At 37.6% G+C, this 18,326-nt stretch overlaps 1 protein-coding gene across 3 annotated transcripts in view; it reads left to right on the top strand.

The window, feature by feature from the left end:
- The window catches only part of csmd3a (CUB and Sushi multiple domains 3a), a 228,751-nt gene that overhangs the window by 164,308 nt on the left and 46,117 nt on the right, over positions 1–18,326 (top strand). For 2 of the 3 annotated variants that reach the window (XM_043231853.1, XM_043231852.1), the window contains exons 48-55: positions 775–933; positions 2,596–2,784; positions 5,828–6,013; positions 6,959–7,153; positions 9,462–9,635; positions 12,843–13,016; positions 15,284–15,457; positions 17,292–17,477. In XM_043231853.1, coding sequence (XP_043087788.1) covers positions 775–933; positions 2,596–2,784; positions 5,828–6,013; positions 6,959–7,153; positions 9,462–9,635; positions 12,843–13,016; positions 15,284–15,457; positions 17,292–17,477 — 1,437 coding nt within the window. The remainder of the gene's footprint in view (positions 1–774; positions 934–2,595; positions 2,785–5,827; positions 6,014–6,958; positions 7,154–9,461; positions 9,636–12,842; positions 13,017–15,283; positions 15,458–17,291; positions 17,478–18,326) is intronic. The other variant, XM_043231854.1, reaches the window with a different exon arrangement.

The raw sequence follows: 18,326 nt of genomic DNA, 5'->3' as shown, positions 1-18,326 counted from the left end.
TTAAAAACGTCACAATAATCCACAAATTACCCACACCGCTCCAGTCTATGTCTTATGAAGTGAAAATACGTGTGTTTATGACAAAACAAATACATCATTAAGCCATTTTAACTTCAAACCATTGCAAGAGTCCTCTAAAATTGCTTTCTTCAGTGAAAAAAGTCCACTCACCGTAATCGGGAAAGAGGTTTGCACGTATCAAGCACTGTTTAGTGAAAAATTGTGTCCAAAAACAAATTTGTCAGTGTATTTTAATGTGAGAGGACAACAGGAGATAACATTATTATGGATTGGTATTAAGTTTCTTTTAAGTGCACAGATGTTCACTTCACACGATGCTAATCGATGGACTGCGGCGCTGTGGATTGCTCGTGGATTATTGTGATGTTTTTTTTCAGCTGTTTTGCCTCATTCTGACGGCACCCATTCACTGCAGAGGATGCACCGGTGAGCAAGGGATGTACAAATGCGAGTTTCTCTAAATCTGTTCCAATGAAAAAATAAACTCGTCTACATTTTGGTTGACCTTAGGATGAGTGGATTTTCAGCAAATGTAAATTTTTTGTAAACTGTTCCTTTAAATGTTGCAAATGGTGCACTGATTATGCGCCATTTGCGTAATGGTGCATTATGATGATCAGCAATGACATTGAATTGCATTCTGTCTTCAGAATTTGTAGTTTGCAAACTTATTTAAACTATCCTTGTCCTTTATTTGCCGTTTTATTTAGATTGGAAAATGCAAATTTGTTTTATTTCGTTTTATTTTTCCAGGGCCAAATATTTACAGTCAGAGCCTGGCTGTGTTGAGCGGAGATCTAAGTGTGCCCTTCAACATCACCACCACAGGTCACCAACTGTTTCTCCGCTGGTCGTCTGATCACGGCACCAACAAAAAGGGCTTTCGTATCACATACGTGGGTGAGTATCAAAGTATGTATCCCCGATTGGTAATTCCTTTCAGTTCTATGTGTGTCTCTCGTGACCTTTTGTCTGTCCTGCCCATGACACGTTCGTCCAAGTCTGTGTCCCATCTGTCCATGTGTTTGTGTCCAAATGTTTGTGTATTTGTATGTAACTTTGGAGTCTCGTAGTCGCCTATAAACTGTATAGGCCTAAAGAACGCATTCAAATCATTAAATCTGACAGTACATTTAATGTAGGATGTCACACGTTAGGCCTGTTTCACACATCCTGCTTGTGCAGCATACACTGTACGCGTACACACCGTTGTGTTGAACTCCCACACTAGCCAGGTTCCAGTCACATATTTTATGTAAATTCTGAAGCAGTGCATAAATAACGGTCCCGATGCAAACAACAAGGTACAAATACATTTCCCAAAATGTGCATAAAAATGCACACTCGAGGTAGATAAATGTGCATACACTGTCACATTAGTTCACGTATGTGTGGCGTAACATATACAGAAAATAACCACAATGCATTACCACATATCCGTATTGTCTTATAAATAAATACATAAATTGCAAGTCAAAACTCCAGATCCAGGTTAAATTCATTATACACGAGGAGAACTGCTGAAGTCACCTGCTTTCAAGTCGGATATGACGTTGTTGCAATTATTAATCCAAATCTTGACCAATTAAGTACAAATGATTTCAGTAAGAGAACTGCTCAAATCATGGTTTCAATTAGATCTGAATTGAACTGAAAGTGCCTGTCGCTGCATGTGGGATGTGCAGGAAGCGCGAAAGTGCGTTTTCAAACATTGGTAAATAATTCACTACGTTATTTTAGTTTATTGCAAAAGCTGTAATGAAATGACTGTGTGCCACTTACATGCTGCACACACAAGATGTGAAAGAAGCTGCATGCTGATGTCAGATCCTCCCGGGAAACATTCAGAAGTTGTAATTATAGAATAAAATACAGATTTCATATTCCCTTTTTCACTGACTTTTTTTATTTATTGCTAAAGCAACAAAATGAAAGGCAAAACATGCATATTTGTGCATATTTGGTGTGTTTTTCAGTGTATTTGTCCACACTCATGCCACCGCAGAGAATGATGGGAATTGTAGTTTTGCTGCTAATTCCTTTCAACTCATAATCTGTATAAAATACCTAAATTCTTTCATTTTCAATACCAACAACAACATGAAAAAAAAAAATCTGGGTTTCTTGCTAGTGGTAATTTTTAAATATAACAATTGCAACGAGACTTGAAGGCACAATTCAAGTAGAAGTATTAGTCAAACTTTATTGTTATTACATTATATTTTTATTATATAATTATTCTAATAAATTACCAAGTTTTCCACTGGTAATTCTCATCTTGTAAATGGGATTAAGACTTGAAGGCTCAATTAGATATTACTTATTTTTATATATATATATATATATATATATATATATATATATTATATATATATATATATATATACACACATTCAATGTGTTGCTAATGGACCATTAGTGTACATTGAAGCTGTTTAAAATGCCATGATTATACAATGATGATTTTAATGATTATTGTGAAGTGTTGGCAATTATTTATCTGCGATAATGATGATGCTGATGTGTTGAGTAAATATTGTGTGAGAGTTTAATGATCCGTGCTATCATCTGTAGCGATGTACTGCAGCACCCCAGACTCTCCGCAGCATGGTTTTGTGGTCAGTCAGACGGGTGGCCACGTCAACAGCGTCGTCCGCTGGGCCTGTGACCGCGGATACAGACTCATCGGGAAGAATATGGCCGTCTGCAGAAGAACGGAGTTCGGTTATCTGGCCTGGGACTCATCTGTGCCTGCATGTCAAGGTGTTGTCTTTTTTAGATTTTTCTTGAGTCTGCAAAAATTGCATTTCCTTCAGTTGACTGTCAAGGCTAATTTAACTGACAATCACTTGTGCTCAGATATTGTTTGATTTAACCTTCACTGGCAAAACTCATAGCTTGCTATTGTAGGTTTTTTTTTGGACATTTTTGTGCTCCATCGAGGACATTATAATTTATGCATATATATATATATATATATATATATATATATATATATATATATATATATATATATATATATATATGTGTGTGTGTGTGTGTGTGTAATTGTTGTTTTATTTTCCTATACGCAGGTGCTGTCAGGGGAAATAGCACAAAGGGGAATGTTCAATTACGTTCACTCAAATCAAAAATAAGCAAGCATTCAGAAATAATAAAAGAGAGGAAAACATAAATAATAAAGGGTAAATGGGTTACTGAGAAAGGATATGAATTTTGAGCAGAACTGAACACTGAAAAATGAAGAAGCAGGCGGTTCAAGATAGCAGGACCTCATTGTGTTGGAATTCTGGAAATAGTCCAGGAGGAGAATATGCTGAAGAAAGGAAATAAATTGACATTAGAAGGCCATTTTTCAGTTTTGATTTTGTAGTTTCTGAAACAGTAGGCTGGTGCTTGCTAGATAAGACATTTCCAAGTCAACATCAATACAATAAATATCATTAAAAAAAAGAGGTTCACCCGTAAATGACACGTTACTATTCTGGGTGAACTATTTGTCTAAGTTGTGTATATTTAGCTAATTAATTCTTCAGAAGAAGCTAACATACTCAACTCATTTTTCCAATTGTTGACATTCATTAGCGCGTATCAAGGAAACAACCGCATTGCTAAAATATTTGATACGCTTCTTTCCAGATGTGGCATTCTGTGTTCATCATTAATGTTATTGAGATTGAATTGTTGTGCAAAGGCAGGCCGTGTCAGATGCCAGCATCACTGATCAATCGTCTCTTTGTTTTCTGCTAATTAATATGGCTGAATGAGGTTTGCTTTCTTGCCTAGGTTTTATTAGCATTAATACGAGCGCTGTTGTTTTGTTGGATTTATTTGATTAGAATTTTAGCACTCAGTAATTGGACGACCTATTATGCTTCATCGCTGTATTGATTCCACTTTGAGCAAACTCCAGCACCTTTTCCGTGTGTTTAATTACATATTTTTGTCATGCTGGTTAATTACGGTCTTGTTTGCTTGCGCATGACCGTGTTTAGACCTTCTTTTCCACACGTGACCGTGAAGAGTCGTTCCTGCTATGCTGACTTTTTAAATTTAAATGTGTTTTTGTTGCGATTTAAGGAAGCATTTTTATAAAAGCATGACTTGTGTTAGACATATAAGGGAACTATTAACTTTCAAGAAGAATGCAAATAAAGAGCTAAAGTGAGTGATTATCTATAAATTTTGATATTTACTTTTTGAAATATTAAGCTTTTTTCTGACTTGGGTGTTTTACAGTGACATAAACCCTCTAACATCACCACAAAACATTTCAACATTCAACCAATCCTCTACTAAAGTGCATTTTCTTTTCTCAGAAAGGATGACGCTTTCTGTCAGAAACTGGGTTTTACAAAGTTAGAAATGACATACTGGCGGACCTTAAGAAAGTTGGTTAACTAGTTGTTTAGATAATCCACCAACTTGTTTTGAACACACTGGTCTCTGTAGGGAAAGCGTTAACTCAGAGTTCACTCAGAGGGAGCTGAATCGATGGCATTGACCTCACCTGCCCTCATCTGCAGGAAAACTAGCCACATAAGGTGTGTGTGCATCAGTGCTTTGGTCCAATTACTTGTGTAATTGGCTTTTGTGGATAGGTTAACGAGGAAACTGATTTTAACGAACTGCCATTGTGAAGGGAAGTGTCTGTATCGGAGTTTCTTGGATGCACATTTCCTAACCCTTGTGCTGTGCTGAAAATCCTGGCTTTTTAAAAAAGTCCTTGTAAACCTCTTACTGTGTCATATTATCGGCAAATCTTGGATTTAATCAACTTGTTTTGTATTTACTTGACGAACGGATTGATTGTAGGCCTCGTTGACCTCAGCTTATGCGTTTTTGAGCGAATAATCATAATTTGTGGATCATTTTGGCAGTGTTCACTCAAAAACCGAGGTGTGTAAGTTGAAGTCGGTGACCCGAAAACAAGTGGACAAAAAGATGAAATCCAAGATTTGGTGATAATATAGCATGAGGCATTTGATAGCTATTTTTTTAGGCAGCTTAGAACAAATGTATTAAATACAAATATCTTTTTTTAGGTCGTTATGCAAAGTCACTGAGTTTTAATACAAAGCAGTAACATTAACAAGCATTTTCAGCAGACCAAAAACCAACAGATATTCTAAAACCCTACATCTTAAATATATCTATTTCTATACTGGCTTAAACTAACCGTATCCTGTACTTACTCTCTAATTTTATTTTTATTTGTCTTGTTGATGCGTGAACAATGGAGGCATAATTACCTTTTGTGCAAGCGCACATTTGGTAGTCAAGCTCTTTCTCATTCTAATATGTGTATATAGGCATGATTTGTGGTGGACAGAGCTGAAGAAAGATTGGACAAAAATTGGGAAATAATTCTTAATGTATTCACTGCCCTTGAGAGATCTGTTTTTCAGATTTCAAGCAAATTGTGTTATGTTTGTCTTGGGGGAAATAGCAGGTTATTATACATTCAAATTATTTGCATTCACAGCTTCACCGTCTTTGTTTTCTCTTTAAATCCATACTTTGGATTTTCGTTTATCCGTGAGGTGCGTAATGCAAGCCGTGTATTTCCACTCTGAAGGCGTCGTAGAATGTATAACGTGGCAAGTGCGTTTACAAAACTTTCTTATTGCCTCAACTTGATTTTCAAGCAAGTTTGGATACTAAAGTGGATCCAGTTATTTATTTTTTGTGGGAGCACTTCTGAATAGGAAATGATTGTTAATTCCCAGATCCTCTGCATGCCATTTTTCACGTTCTTTGTTTAGGTTTTGATACATAGCGAGTCTCATCCCATTGTCTTTTCTAGCTGTGTCCTGTGGGCCGCCCGTGGCCCCTGTGAATGGAGGCATGCTGGCCGCTGATTATTCAGCAGGAACACGAGCCACCTACTTCTGCAACGATGGCTTCCGTCTGTCCTCTAAAGAGGTGACCAGCACCGTGTGTCAGGCTGACGGCACATGGAGCAACCACAATAAAATCCCTCGCTGCACAGGTGAAGCATCCTGGTTACCAATCAACAAAACACTTGAGGGTTTAAACACTTGCATTGAGTATGTACGATCACAGTATGTAATTTTAAAGACCCTCATGAAAGCAAAATACATTTGTGATCTCTCCATGCTAGTGATTAGAGAATGTCCTCATTAATACTAGTGGGAAGCAGTAGCTTATACAGTAGGTTACCATGGCTACAGTGTAACAACTACTAGCTGAGGTTAGCCAATCATAGAAATGCTATATATGATCTATTTATAACATATAAGATTTATATTAGACTAGCGTTTGGGGTCAGTAAGAAATTAATGGGTCTTTTTTTACAGATGCATCGTGGTTTCCACAAAAATATTACTGTTTTCAGCAATAATAAAAATCAAACCGTGAATCGTCAGATTCTGATGCTGAAATTTCAGATTTGCATCATATGAATTAATTACATTTTAAAATATATTCAAGCATAAGTCCGTCTTTACTGCGCTTTTCCTCAAATAAATGCAATCGCGATAAGCTTAAGAGACTTCATTTAAAAAAACCTTGCTGAACCCAAACTTAAATTTATAATTGTTCAGACCTGTCCGAATCTCCTTCAGTTGTTAAACACAAAAAAGATATTGGACTCAAGATAGTTTGAAGAATGTTGGTGACGGTTGCCGTTGACTTCCATAGTATCGGAAAAAAAAATACTGTAGAAGTCGATGGGTACCGTCAACTGTTTGGTTGCCGACATTCTGTAAATTATCTTCACTTGTGTTCAGCAGAGGAAAAAGAAATGCAGGATTTGAACAAATGCAGAGTAAGTAAATGATGACAGAATTTTCACCTTTAATGGGTACAGTGCCAAAAAAAGCTCAGATAGATGGTTGTAAATTGTTTTGTAAAGGTAAATTGCGTTTGTAAGTGACGTACAAACATTTTACCCATGCTGCTGATTTCCTCTCAGTTGTGGTGTGTCCCAGCATCGGCTCCTTCACCCTGGATCACGGCAAATGGAGGATCGTCAATGGCTCTCGTTACGAATACGGCACTAAAGTGGCTTTTACTTGCAACACTGGCTACTACCGACTCGGCCCCGCCCACATCCACTGTACGTCCAATGGGACGTGGAGCTGGAGGAACGAGCGACCTCGCTGCAAGAGTGAGTTATGCGCTTCATTTGTTACTCAAACGTTAATGCTGTACGTACCACGACACTCCCAATTCCCATGCCTTGTTAGTCTGGCCGGTTTTTAAGGTCAGAACTGAGCAGACAGCAAGACTAATGATTTTGTCAATTGTGTCCTGAAGTGTGAAAGATTAGCAGCTTGTGCGGTGCTTTACAGGATAGACACCCGGCGTTTTCCGCAATTTTCTATGCGGATTTCTGTGTTTAATAATAAAACATGGAATAAGCAAATTAATGTTAGTCATATTTTTAAATTGAGTGTTGACTGTCCAATTAGTTACATATATTTTGTTTACTGTAAACTGTAACAGCTTGACAGTAAATACAACTTATTTAGTGGGTTCATGAGGCTGAGAGACTTGTGCAACCAGAAAAAAAAACATTTCCCATAATTCTCAGTGGCTGCACAAACATGAGAAATTGCACATAGCATCATTAGGTTTCCATTGCAGATTTTTGGAATCAAATCAAATATGCTGAATGGAAATGTAAATATGCGCTTTTGGTTTTTTTGCAAAGTGCACGTAGACCGTAAAATTGCAAGTAATTATATTTAGTGGCTTTTTCACTGGCTTCAGATGCAGTTTCTGTGTTTATTTTTTTTAGCAGTTTTCCAGAATGTGACGTTTTCGTTTTATTAAAAACTTGGGATGGACATTTTTTTATAATATCACAGAAAATCACGCTAAGGAAACACATGTGGCACTCTATAAAGGCTGTTAGCTTAATTTGCTGAAAATGTACTTCATGCCATCCGAGATTTACAAATGTTTGTTTCTTCAATGAAGCAGATTTAATGATGGATTTGTTTCTTACAGACACAGTTTTTTTTAACTTTATAAGACATAAATGATGGATAACTGAAGTGATGTGGGTTACTTGTGGATTGCATTGTTTTTATCATCTATTTGGACTTTTCATTCCGACGGCACCCATTAACTGCAGAGGATCTATTATTGTGCAAGAGATGCAACGTGCTGCTTAATTTCTCCAAATCTGTACTGATGAAGAAACAAGCTCATCTACTTGTTGGACGGTCCGTGTGCATATTACAATTTTCGGATGAACTATTCCTTTAACATGCAATGCCAAAAACAGCTGAATGAGCTAGGAATCCTGAGTAAATTCAGTTGTTGTTTTTTTTTTTTTTTTTTTTTTTTTTACTATCGCAGTCCTTCATCGGCAGGTGCCGTCCTCAGATGGCTGAGTTATCAATGTTGTGCGTCTGCTGTAACTACAGACGTGATGAATGTGTTTATGGCTCCCATATGAGAGGCACAATCTAAACATTAGAAGCGCTTTATGACTGATGGTGTCTGACAGGATCCTGCACCCTGGCGAGAAGACTGCGGCGTCAATTTTCAAAAACAACAACAATCAGAGTGAAGATGATGAGAAGTTGATAACAGATGAAATGATGATGCCGCTGTGGTTTTCCTGCACCAGTAAATGCTCCTGAACAGTGTATCACGTATATAACACATCCCTGATCTCCTCTCAGCTCAAACGTTCGGCTTCTCGCTATATTTTCAACTGGGTTTGAATGAGTCGGATAAGTTTGGAGAATTGTAGCTTCCCAAGACACAAACTACTCTTACAAACACTTTTAAAGTAGTAGTTCGCTATTACTGGTTAGTTACATAGAAGCAGTTTAAGTAGCAGTGTCTTTTCTGTACATTTGATCATTCAAGGTTACTTCTAATTGATTTAACTAATTGTTGAGAGAGTTTTATAATTATGCCCTGCTTTTTTTTTCGAATGCGTTCAAATATCAAGCTACACTTTCAAAGAAAAAGTTAGATCTTCACATCTTTAAAATATCGCCGAATTTGGTTAAAGGATTAGTTCACTTTCAGAATAAAAAGCCTGATCATTTACTCACATCCATGTGATCCAAGATGTTCGCGTCTTTCTTTCCGCATCCGAAAAGAAATGTAGTTTTTCGATGAAAACATTCCAGGATTTTTCTCCATAGAGTGGACTTTAATGGGAGCCTGCAGCTTTGAAGGGCTCTGCGATAAGCTAATTTTAAAGAATTTGTGAGCTTTTTAATAATTTTTAATGGTAATGTTACAGAAATATGAATAATCTGAGTGTTAAATAGAAAAATGTTATCTATTCAGAAATCAGTTCTTGTAATGTATGTTATACATTTTCATTTTCCTCATTTTTCTCTGCATTTCTCCTGGTTTTTGTTTATCAGGGTTGTAAACCACAGTCATGCGTGTTGTCTTTAAGGCGTGCGTCGATTGATTCTGGTCTCTGTTGCCTTTCACTGCAGTCATTTCGTGTGGAGAGCTGCCCACTCCTCCAAATGGAAAGAAAATTGGAACGCAGACGACCTTCGGAGCAACCGCTATTTTTACCTGCAACTCGGGCTACATTCTGGTGGGCTCGACTGTACGGGAATGTCTGGCATCGGGCCTCTGGAGCGGGATGGAGACGCGCTGTCTCGGTAACACCAGAAACCTTCTCTCTTTCAAAACATCACCACACATTACCATCCGTGTAACCTTTTAATGGAGACCAGGTCTTGAAAGGCCATATGAGGAGTTCTGTGACATTTAGTCTCGATTTCCATAGCAACAGCGGTTTTCTTTTTTCTTTTTTATACTGTATGCAGCACTTGTATCATCACATGCTGACAGAAGCTCAGCTATAAAGCCTAGTGAGCTGCTCGTGTAGGTACAGAAGCGGCATTATTATTCCTTCTTAGATACAGCCTTTTGACCTTGACGGAAAACTCAGACCCGTAATACGCTGTGGTCTTTCTCAGTGGAAAAAATATCTAAGATGATGGAAAAAGGTGAGAGAATTTATACGCATCATTTATTAAACGGCGTCATTAAATTTACATGCATTTTAGGCTTTTGGCACATGCTTGCATCCAAAGAGACTTGCATTAAATACAAGCTATACATCTTTTAAGTTCCTGCATTCCCTTCACTGTAAAACAGCAGATGTGGTTGCCAGGGATTTATTCTAAAATGTGAAAATGTTTTGCTATAATGGCGGTTTGGTGTTTTTTGCATATTTTAACAGCCTAAACCTGTACATTTTATTAAATAATATACTGAATCTACTCTAACTACTAAAATCTGCTTTTTACCTTAAAATATACTCACAACCACCATAATAAATGCTGTACAGTATATCTAGTAGATGGTACACAAGGTCATATGTGAAACCAACTATTTATACCTAAATAAAATTTTACGCAACAACGGTTTAAAATACAATACTGATAAAGAAAAATAAAAAGGCAAAACTATTTAAATAAAAAAATAGCACAATGTGGCTACACAGGGATTTTTACATTTTCATTGTTACAAATTATACAGTAGTTTATAATATTTCATCATAAATTTGACAACATTTTACAGTATGGTATAAAATTTGTGCCTATAAATTACATTCATAACGCTATATGGCAAGGCAATTGTTTTCACTTCAGCGTATTTACAAGTGTTTTCTTTTAAAAATCTTTTCTTTAAGTGCATTTTTTGACTAAATGCAGTATTAAGTCGGCATCCTAGACGAAAACAGTCCCATAATGCATTTTGATGATTCTCAGAGGAAACAAAGTCCAAGGTAGTGGACGAATGTGAGAGAAATAAAAATGTGTTATTACCTATACATATAAGAGCCTGTCCTCCAACAAAAACGGCTTTGTACAACCCCTTTTTTTACGATTTAAAGTTGAAGTTATAATAATGACAGTGTCGTGTTACGTATAACTGTCCTTACCAATCGAAATGACTGATTTGTTTACACGCAGTGTGACTTTTTACACGGATCTCATGGTGATTAAAGCATTTTACTAGGTGAAAATTTGTATGATCACACCAAACCCATCCCTAATCCTACCCGTTACAAAAATAGTGCAAAACCATAATGCATAGGGCATATACCTTTTATGAGCACGCGTGTTCTCTGGGTTCTATCTCACGATCACGTCTCATCTTATCTCATCTCAGCCAAAATTATGAAGCAGATAAAATAGTACAAAACATTAATATGCAAATGTCCTGTTGCCGATAGGGGCGCGATTGTAAGATGGGTCGTATTTCAGGGATTTGTACAAACCATGGGCGTATTGGTTGGAGGACAGGTTGAAATATAATGCCTTTAATAGAATTTACTTTATGCAATTATTAGTTTTTATTCAAAGTAACTTGCATTCTGGCCATGTGTGTCTACAGTTCATGCATTCCCTGAGAATCAAATCCGTAACCTTGACATCGCTAACGCAGTGCTCTGCTGTTGCTACAGGAAATAGTCTAATCTAATTACATCAAATGAAATCTAATAATACTATCTGTGTGTGTATTTTTGTACTTATTAGAGTTTCTCTGGGCTACCGTAGCAACATGCTATTGTTTCAGCTGTTCAGCGAATTCTGCGAGTGTCTGCATATGTAGAATCTTCGATCGCTATTAAGGTCCCATTTCAGTTAAGATTCAAGCTCAAAAGGAAACTTGTCTGTGTAGGCAGTGCACTAGGATTTGGAACGAAAGGCAAAATCTTTTGTGGTAGGTTCTCACGTGTTTGCACAGATCGCATGAGCGTATTTGTGTAAGAGAGCTGCGCGAGGGGGAATGAAGTGAGGGAACACTGTGGAGGGACAGAGGTGAAGAAATGATTTCTGCAGTAGTTCAGCGGACTCGGTGCTCTGTGAAGTGTGCCGGACTCTGCTGAGTTCTGTCATCAATCACATCTGAGAAAAAAAAAACCAGACAGCTCTCCATTTGCCATCGTTCTTTGTCTCGCATCACATCATCTCTGAGTAAAACAATGTTGTGCATTACTTTGTCCGATGAAAGCGTCTTCAAATCCGCTGTCTTGATCCTCGGATGCATCGATATTGCAGTATCTGTTGTGGGATTGAACACTCATTGTCTGTGGGTGGATCGTGAATATCTCTATGCATCGCACCACACAATGTGATTTGCTCGAGTAGGACATGGTCCTGCAATAATATTCCCATCGAATCACAGGCTGAACTCGGCATGGGGAATTTTCACAAATGGAAAGATTATGCTTGTGAATCAGATTCCACTTAACTCCGAATTCCTAATTATCCATAAGTGGATTCTTTAGGGCATTTTTGAAAAACAAAGCATCGAACAGTTTGGAAGATGGCTTTTATTGCTTTTATCACCCTCGGCAATGAAATCAAGTAACGGATTAAGTAAATAGTTTTCAAGCAATAAAATAAATTAAAACAATAGAGCAAAGATAGAAATTAATTAAACACGGTGTTTGGAGGTATGCCAGGTATCAACGGCGTTTTCAGGATGGATGGATGGATGGATGGATGGATGGATGGATGGATGGATGGATGGGTGGATGGATGGATGGATGGATGGATGGATGGATGGATGGATGGATGGATGGATGGATGGATGGATGGATGGATGGATGGATGGATGGATTTGAAATAGCAATCTTATGTAACTCTGCACAGCTATTTTAATCAATTTAGTGCATTGTTCAATTTAAATTTTATATTTTAATACATATCCCCAGATTTATAGCTCTAAAACCTGACTGGTCTGTAGCAATGTTGTTTAAACTGATGCAGTGACATGTCTGTCTTCTATCAAACATGTTACGCATTATGAACCATGTTGTAATAAATAAACTGAATGTTTTTTTTCAGCTGGTCACTGCGGCGCTCCGGAAAGGATAGTGAACGGTCAGGTGATCGGAGAGAACTTCGGCTACAGGGATACCGTAGTTTACCAGTGCAACCCGGGTTTCCGGCTCATCGGTTCCTCTGTGCGCATCTGCCAGCAGGATCACAACTGGTCCGGGCTGCTGCCGTCCTGCGTGTGTAAGTCCTCTCCACAGCACATGAGTAATGCACGTCGGGGGAAGTTTGGTTTGCTTCCAAGAGGATTAGTTTGACATGTAATGCAGGCAAACCCCCTATTCAGCCCGTGACAGGCATCAAACACAAATCCTGACGTTACCAATGAAACACTTGATGAGGGAAAACACCAACACCACCTGATTTTGTGTGGGTGATTTGGATGTTTGCCTCGTTTTATTTGTGATTTTGCAGAACGCAAAGCTGCTTAGATAAATGCTTACATACAAGTTGCATTTTAATTTTTCTTGTCAAGCACTGGAGATTCACATTCTGGAAATACGCCAGTAGGCAAAAGGAAGGACACAGCTGACTGAATTCTCATCTTAAAAACCTTTTGATCTAGAAATTCTAACACAATTATAGTGTTTAAAATTAAGTGATTTAAAATTTGTATTTATTTATTGTCATTTTAATCATTTGGTTATTTTTATTTATTTTGAGTGAGTGTTTTTTTGGAGGTTTTCTTTTTTAAAGAGAGACGTTTTATAAGTTTCACCCATTTTGGGGGTTTCCTGCACAACTCCCAAACTTCAATTGTAAAGTTTCCAGTGCCATGGCCAAATAAAGTATAACCTGAATAGGGAATATGAATCTGGCGTATGAATCGAGTCTTTATGTTGTTCTATAGACAGAAGGTTTTGTTTAGTGCGACCGGGGTAATCTTACTGCAAGCAAATTCAATGTATGAGTAAATGAGTTTCTTTTTAGTGAATCAAAAGTACGTAGTGTGCAAATGCGGTCCGTTTCAAAACAGACTGGCTTGTTTTGAATGATACTTTTTAGTAAATCAAAATCATGCGATGCAAACAGTACAGTCCTATGCACAAACAAACTATTCTTTTGAGTGGTTCATTTTAGTAAATCAAAAGCATGCAGCGTAAACATCGCAGTCCAGTTCGCAAACAAATGAAACTTATGACTCAGCTCTTTCGAACAAATCAATTCAAACGCTAATTCACTGTTTTACATCAGTATGAGGAATCCTTGACTGAATGAACTCACTTGTTCTGTTAACTTATTTACTGCTTTTAGCGATATCTTCAAATAAATTGCGGTTTATGAAAAGTTTGTGTTTGGATTTTGAGAGTCCCAAACAACAGGTTGACGTGCATGCAAGGTCGAAAATCACTTTATATTGTGTCCCTAATACCTGTGTACTTACATAGTGGCTAGATGCATGTAGTATGTAACTACAGTGTTAGTACACATTGGTACATTGGCTGTAATATATCTGTAACTACACACATGTAAGAACCTTCAGAATGGCTTGTGTAAGTATAAATTTGTAACTTGACTAAGTACTCGTGTAACAGTAATTGTAACTACATTTTGTAACCATAATCCAGGGGGTGGAGATGGGTAGGTTTTAGTTGGTGCAGTACTGTAATACCAACTTACATGCTAACTCCTCAGAAACTGTCCTCTTAACATAAAGTATAACATTCTGGACACCAACCACAATTAACACAACACAACACAACTAACTGGCCGCTGATGTGTAACATCAGAGTAATTACATGGTAAATCTATAGGAATTGTCTACTTACTATATAAAGTGTAACTTCTTCTCTTTACTAAATAGGGCTTTTTGTCCTGTTACACATTTGCGCTTCCATCACCAAAAGATGTTGTTACCAAGGTTACACATCTGTACTTACACATACCATTCAATGTGTTATTACACAAATATTATAGCTGTAGATACTAAGCACTTAAACTGTGGACTCTAAATGTACTAAAATGTACTATGTACTCACATAGTTGCTAGTACACAGGTATTAGGGTCACTTAATATAATCTTCTGCATTTATTTTCACCTTATTTGTTCAATGACTCCCAAACTTTTTCCAACCCCCTCCGGTGATTGGTCGATGTCATTTATAGCAGCGTTAGTGAGCTTTTAACGCTACGAAAGCATTTTCTGCATTTTCATACAGATCAACTCGGAGTTCAAATTTTTCTTGTTCTGCGTGTGCAATTCTTTCTTTGGAGAGACGGTAACTTTATACACGCTGCGCTTTCAGATGCAAAACTTTGCCGGATGTTTTCATTCACAATTTTCAAAAATCCAATAAGATAGGTACTTCATAAAAAAGTAAATCAATTTGAATGATTGCTACTTTCAAAACACAGCAGCACTGAATTTGTTGTTGTAATTCGGTGTAGCATTGTTAAAGCTTTATCTGGTGTATGATAGGCGACAGTAATTTTCCTCCTTTGCGTTTCAGCCATTAGCTGCGGTCATCCGGGCAGCCCTATCTACGGCCGCACCGTCGGCGACGGCTTCAACCTGAACGACGTGGTGACCTTCTTCTGTAATAACGGTTACATTCTGGAAGGCCCGTCTCAAGCGCAGTGCCAAGCGGACCGCCAATGGAGCCAGCAGCCGCCCACATGCCGAGGTTTGGACCAAATGACTTCTTTTCTCATTATAGGGAAATTTAAGCACTGTGGCGCTGATGGAAATGACTTTCAGGCTGCCGCAGTTAAAAAAGGAATGACCAATTTCAGCTCGGAGAGCCCTCTGGCCCTCTTTTCAGCCAACAGTAACTCGTTCAGTCATGGTCTGAATAGCAACAGATTAGCCCTGCAAATCAGAAGATAAGATGTATGTTTTGAATCTAATCTCTGCTTTGTTAGCGGCGTGATTACGAGAGTCTCGGAGGATCGTCTGTAGTGCTCGATTCTGACAACAGACCGGATGAAGTGATCAACAGTGATGTTGGCTTGATTACATGACTGGAATTCGGTTTTGTCCAATAATTATGAACAAATAAGTGCTTTTATCTCACCATGTGGTTGAACAAACTTAGTGTAATGCTGTAATTTGTCTAAAAGTTGTAGATGACTAACAATGTCCGTTAAATCTACATTTGATAGATTGCTTTTGTCACCTTTTTCCCCCAGCGCGACATTTTAAACGCTGTAACATAAGTAGTTTAATGTTCATTTAATAATTAGGTTTGCGACTTTTGATATCATGCGGCAGCATAGTGTGAAAAAAAAAAAAAAAAAAAAAACACTTGAATGTGAGAAAATCTTCATCTCAAATTTCATTTGTGTAATAGTTCATGTGCTGTGACTCCATAGACAGTTTTGTGGCGGATCGTGACACAGCATACAGAAACATCAATGTCTTCAGACTTCAGAGAATACGTGGAGGCACAAAGACAAATGTATTCGTGAAATGTTTATACTTCTTATTGGAAATGAGTAACTCCACAAACACTTAAGGAATGACATAGAGTGTAAAGTTCTCTGAATTTTATACAGGTTTTAGAAAAAATCGATAAAAGCTTTCAGACTCATCAAGTGCTTTTCAAGGTTCCTGCCGATTGCTAAAACCTCTTCAAATGTGAAAGATGCTCAAAAGGTCCTACAGGTTTAACTTCTAAAGAGGTCTATTTTATTCTGAAACACCAAGAGTCCTCAGAGACAATGTGAAAGAATTTCGTAAAGAAGTGTGTGTGTGTGTGTGTGTGTGTGTCAAATATAGTGGAGTTAAACTAGTTAATGATCTTTTAAAAAAATTTTAGGTTAGCTTTTGAAGCTTATTTGAAGTCCGGATTTAAAATGCAAATGTCCATTTATTACAATCACGTTTTTCTTCAGCACAATCATGGCGTTGTAATCCAACACTCTAACATAAACGATTAACAGAACAGAAATGATTAACTCTAACAGAAATTAATCTGATTGCTTCTATTGTTCTCCTTATTTGTAAGTCCCTTTGGATAAAAGTGTTTGCTAAAGTAATCCAAATTATTTATTTGTATGTTTATATTATATTATATTTGATCATAGGTTATTTACAGGTGTTATGTGTAGATAGATAGATAGATAGATATGGTGTGTGTGTGTATAGATCATAAAAAAATGGCTAAAAAATAAAAAAAAAAAATATATATATATATATATACATACATATATACATATACATATATACATATATATATATATATATACATATATACATATATACATATATATATATATATAGTGTGTGTGTGTATATATATTATAATTTGTATTTAATTTATAATTTTTATTATTTGTTTTTATCTAATTTTATATTTTTATGTAATTTTAATGTAATTTTACATAATCTAAAATTATATAAGCAATCTGCTGTCTGTTTAGTGTTTTATTTATGAATTGCCACACTTATCATACGATGACACAGATTCTTTTCTTTTCTCTTTTTTTTTTTTTGGGCCATCTGTTTGCTTTCTTCAGTTGTCAACTGCACGGATCCCGGCATACCGGCCAACTCAATCAGGAAGAGCAAAATTGAGTACGGCAACTTCACTTTCGGAACCGTGGTGTCGTACGACTGCAATCCCGGCTATTACCTCTTCGGTTCGTCGGTCCTGACCTGCCAGCCCGTGGGTTACTGGGACAAGCCATTACCAGAATGCCTGGGTACGTCTGCGTGGGTTCTCTCCCAACACTTTATTTCTCATTATTTTGACTCTTTATCGCTGACAATCTTTGAACTCTTTCCGTCGGAGAGGTAAAATGTCACAGGTTAGCCAGCATGCAGCGGAGTGCAGCGTCGGGTTCAAAGAGCCCTTATGATGAAGCCTTCGCTTTCTGTGTAAAAAGCCTTCAAAAGTTTTTCCAGCAGCACCAGACACGTTGAGTTTGCGCGGTGGACGGCGGTGAATTTAACGCACCTTTCCTACAGTTTGCCAAAGCGAGGAGTATTAAGGTCAAGAGCGAGCGAAGCGAAGGCTCGGAGTGCACATTCATTAGAGAGACGTGTTCATTTGCCTGTGAGATAGTAATTGCCTCCTGCTCTCGCTTTCCATCTCTGTCCCTGTAATTGCTTCAAACCTGAATTTGACCGTTTCTTGTCGGTTTCCACCGAGCTACTTACACCGTGAAGGAAAAGCAGCAATCCTGCTAGCTATCTATTAGTCTTGTTTTTCTCTCAAGTGTACACAAGGTAATTCTGCGCTTTTCTTGGCCGACAGAGGCTACTTGCTGCTCTTAGACTGGGAATTTTAATAAGCAGCCTCTTTCCTCCCCCCCCTCAGCCTTTCAGCCTGATGAATGTTATGAAAATGTTAACCTCCTTGGTTTTATTCAGGTGCATTTCCAATTCAAAAGAAAGCAAACATCAAAAACAGGCCTGAAAAGAAGCTTAGCCAAATTGAATTGAAGAGCTTATGTGTGTTTCTTCGGCAGCGCACGAGCGGTGAATTAATGCAGCTGGGATGTGAACGACTACGCAAATCAGCCACTGCTGCCTTTTTCTTAACATTTAGA

The sequence above is a fragment of the Puntigrus tetrazona genome, unplaced genomic scaffold (assembly GCF_018831695.1).
Source record: "Puntigrus tetrazona isolate hp1 unplaced genomic scaffold, ASM1883169v1 S000000456, whole genome shotgun sequence".
Classification (NCBI taxonomy): domain Eukaryota; kingdom Metazoa; phylum Chordata; class Actinopteri; order Cypriniformes; family Cyprinidae; genus Puntigrus; species Puntigrus tetrazona.
The sequence above is the reverse complement of the archived record's forward strand: the minus strand, read 5'-3'. Positions and strand labels throughout refer to the sequence as shown.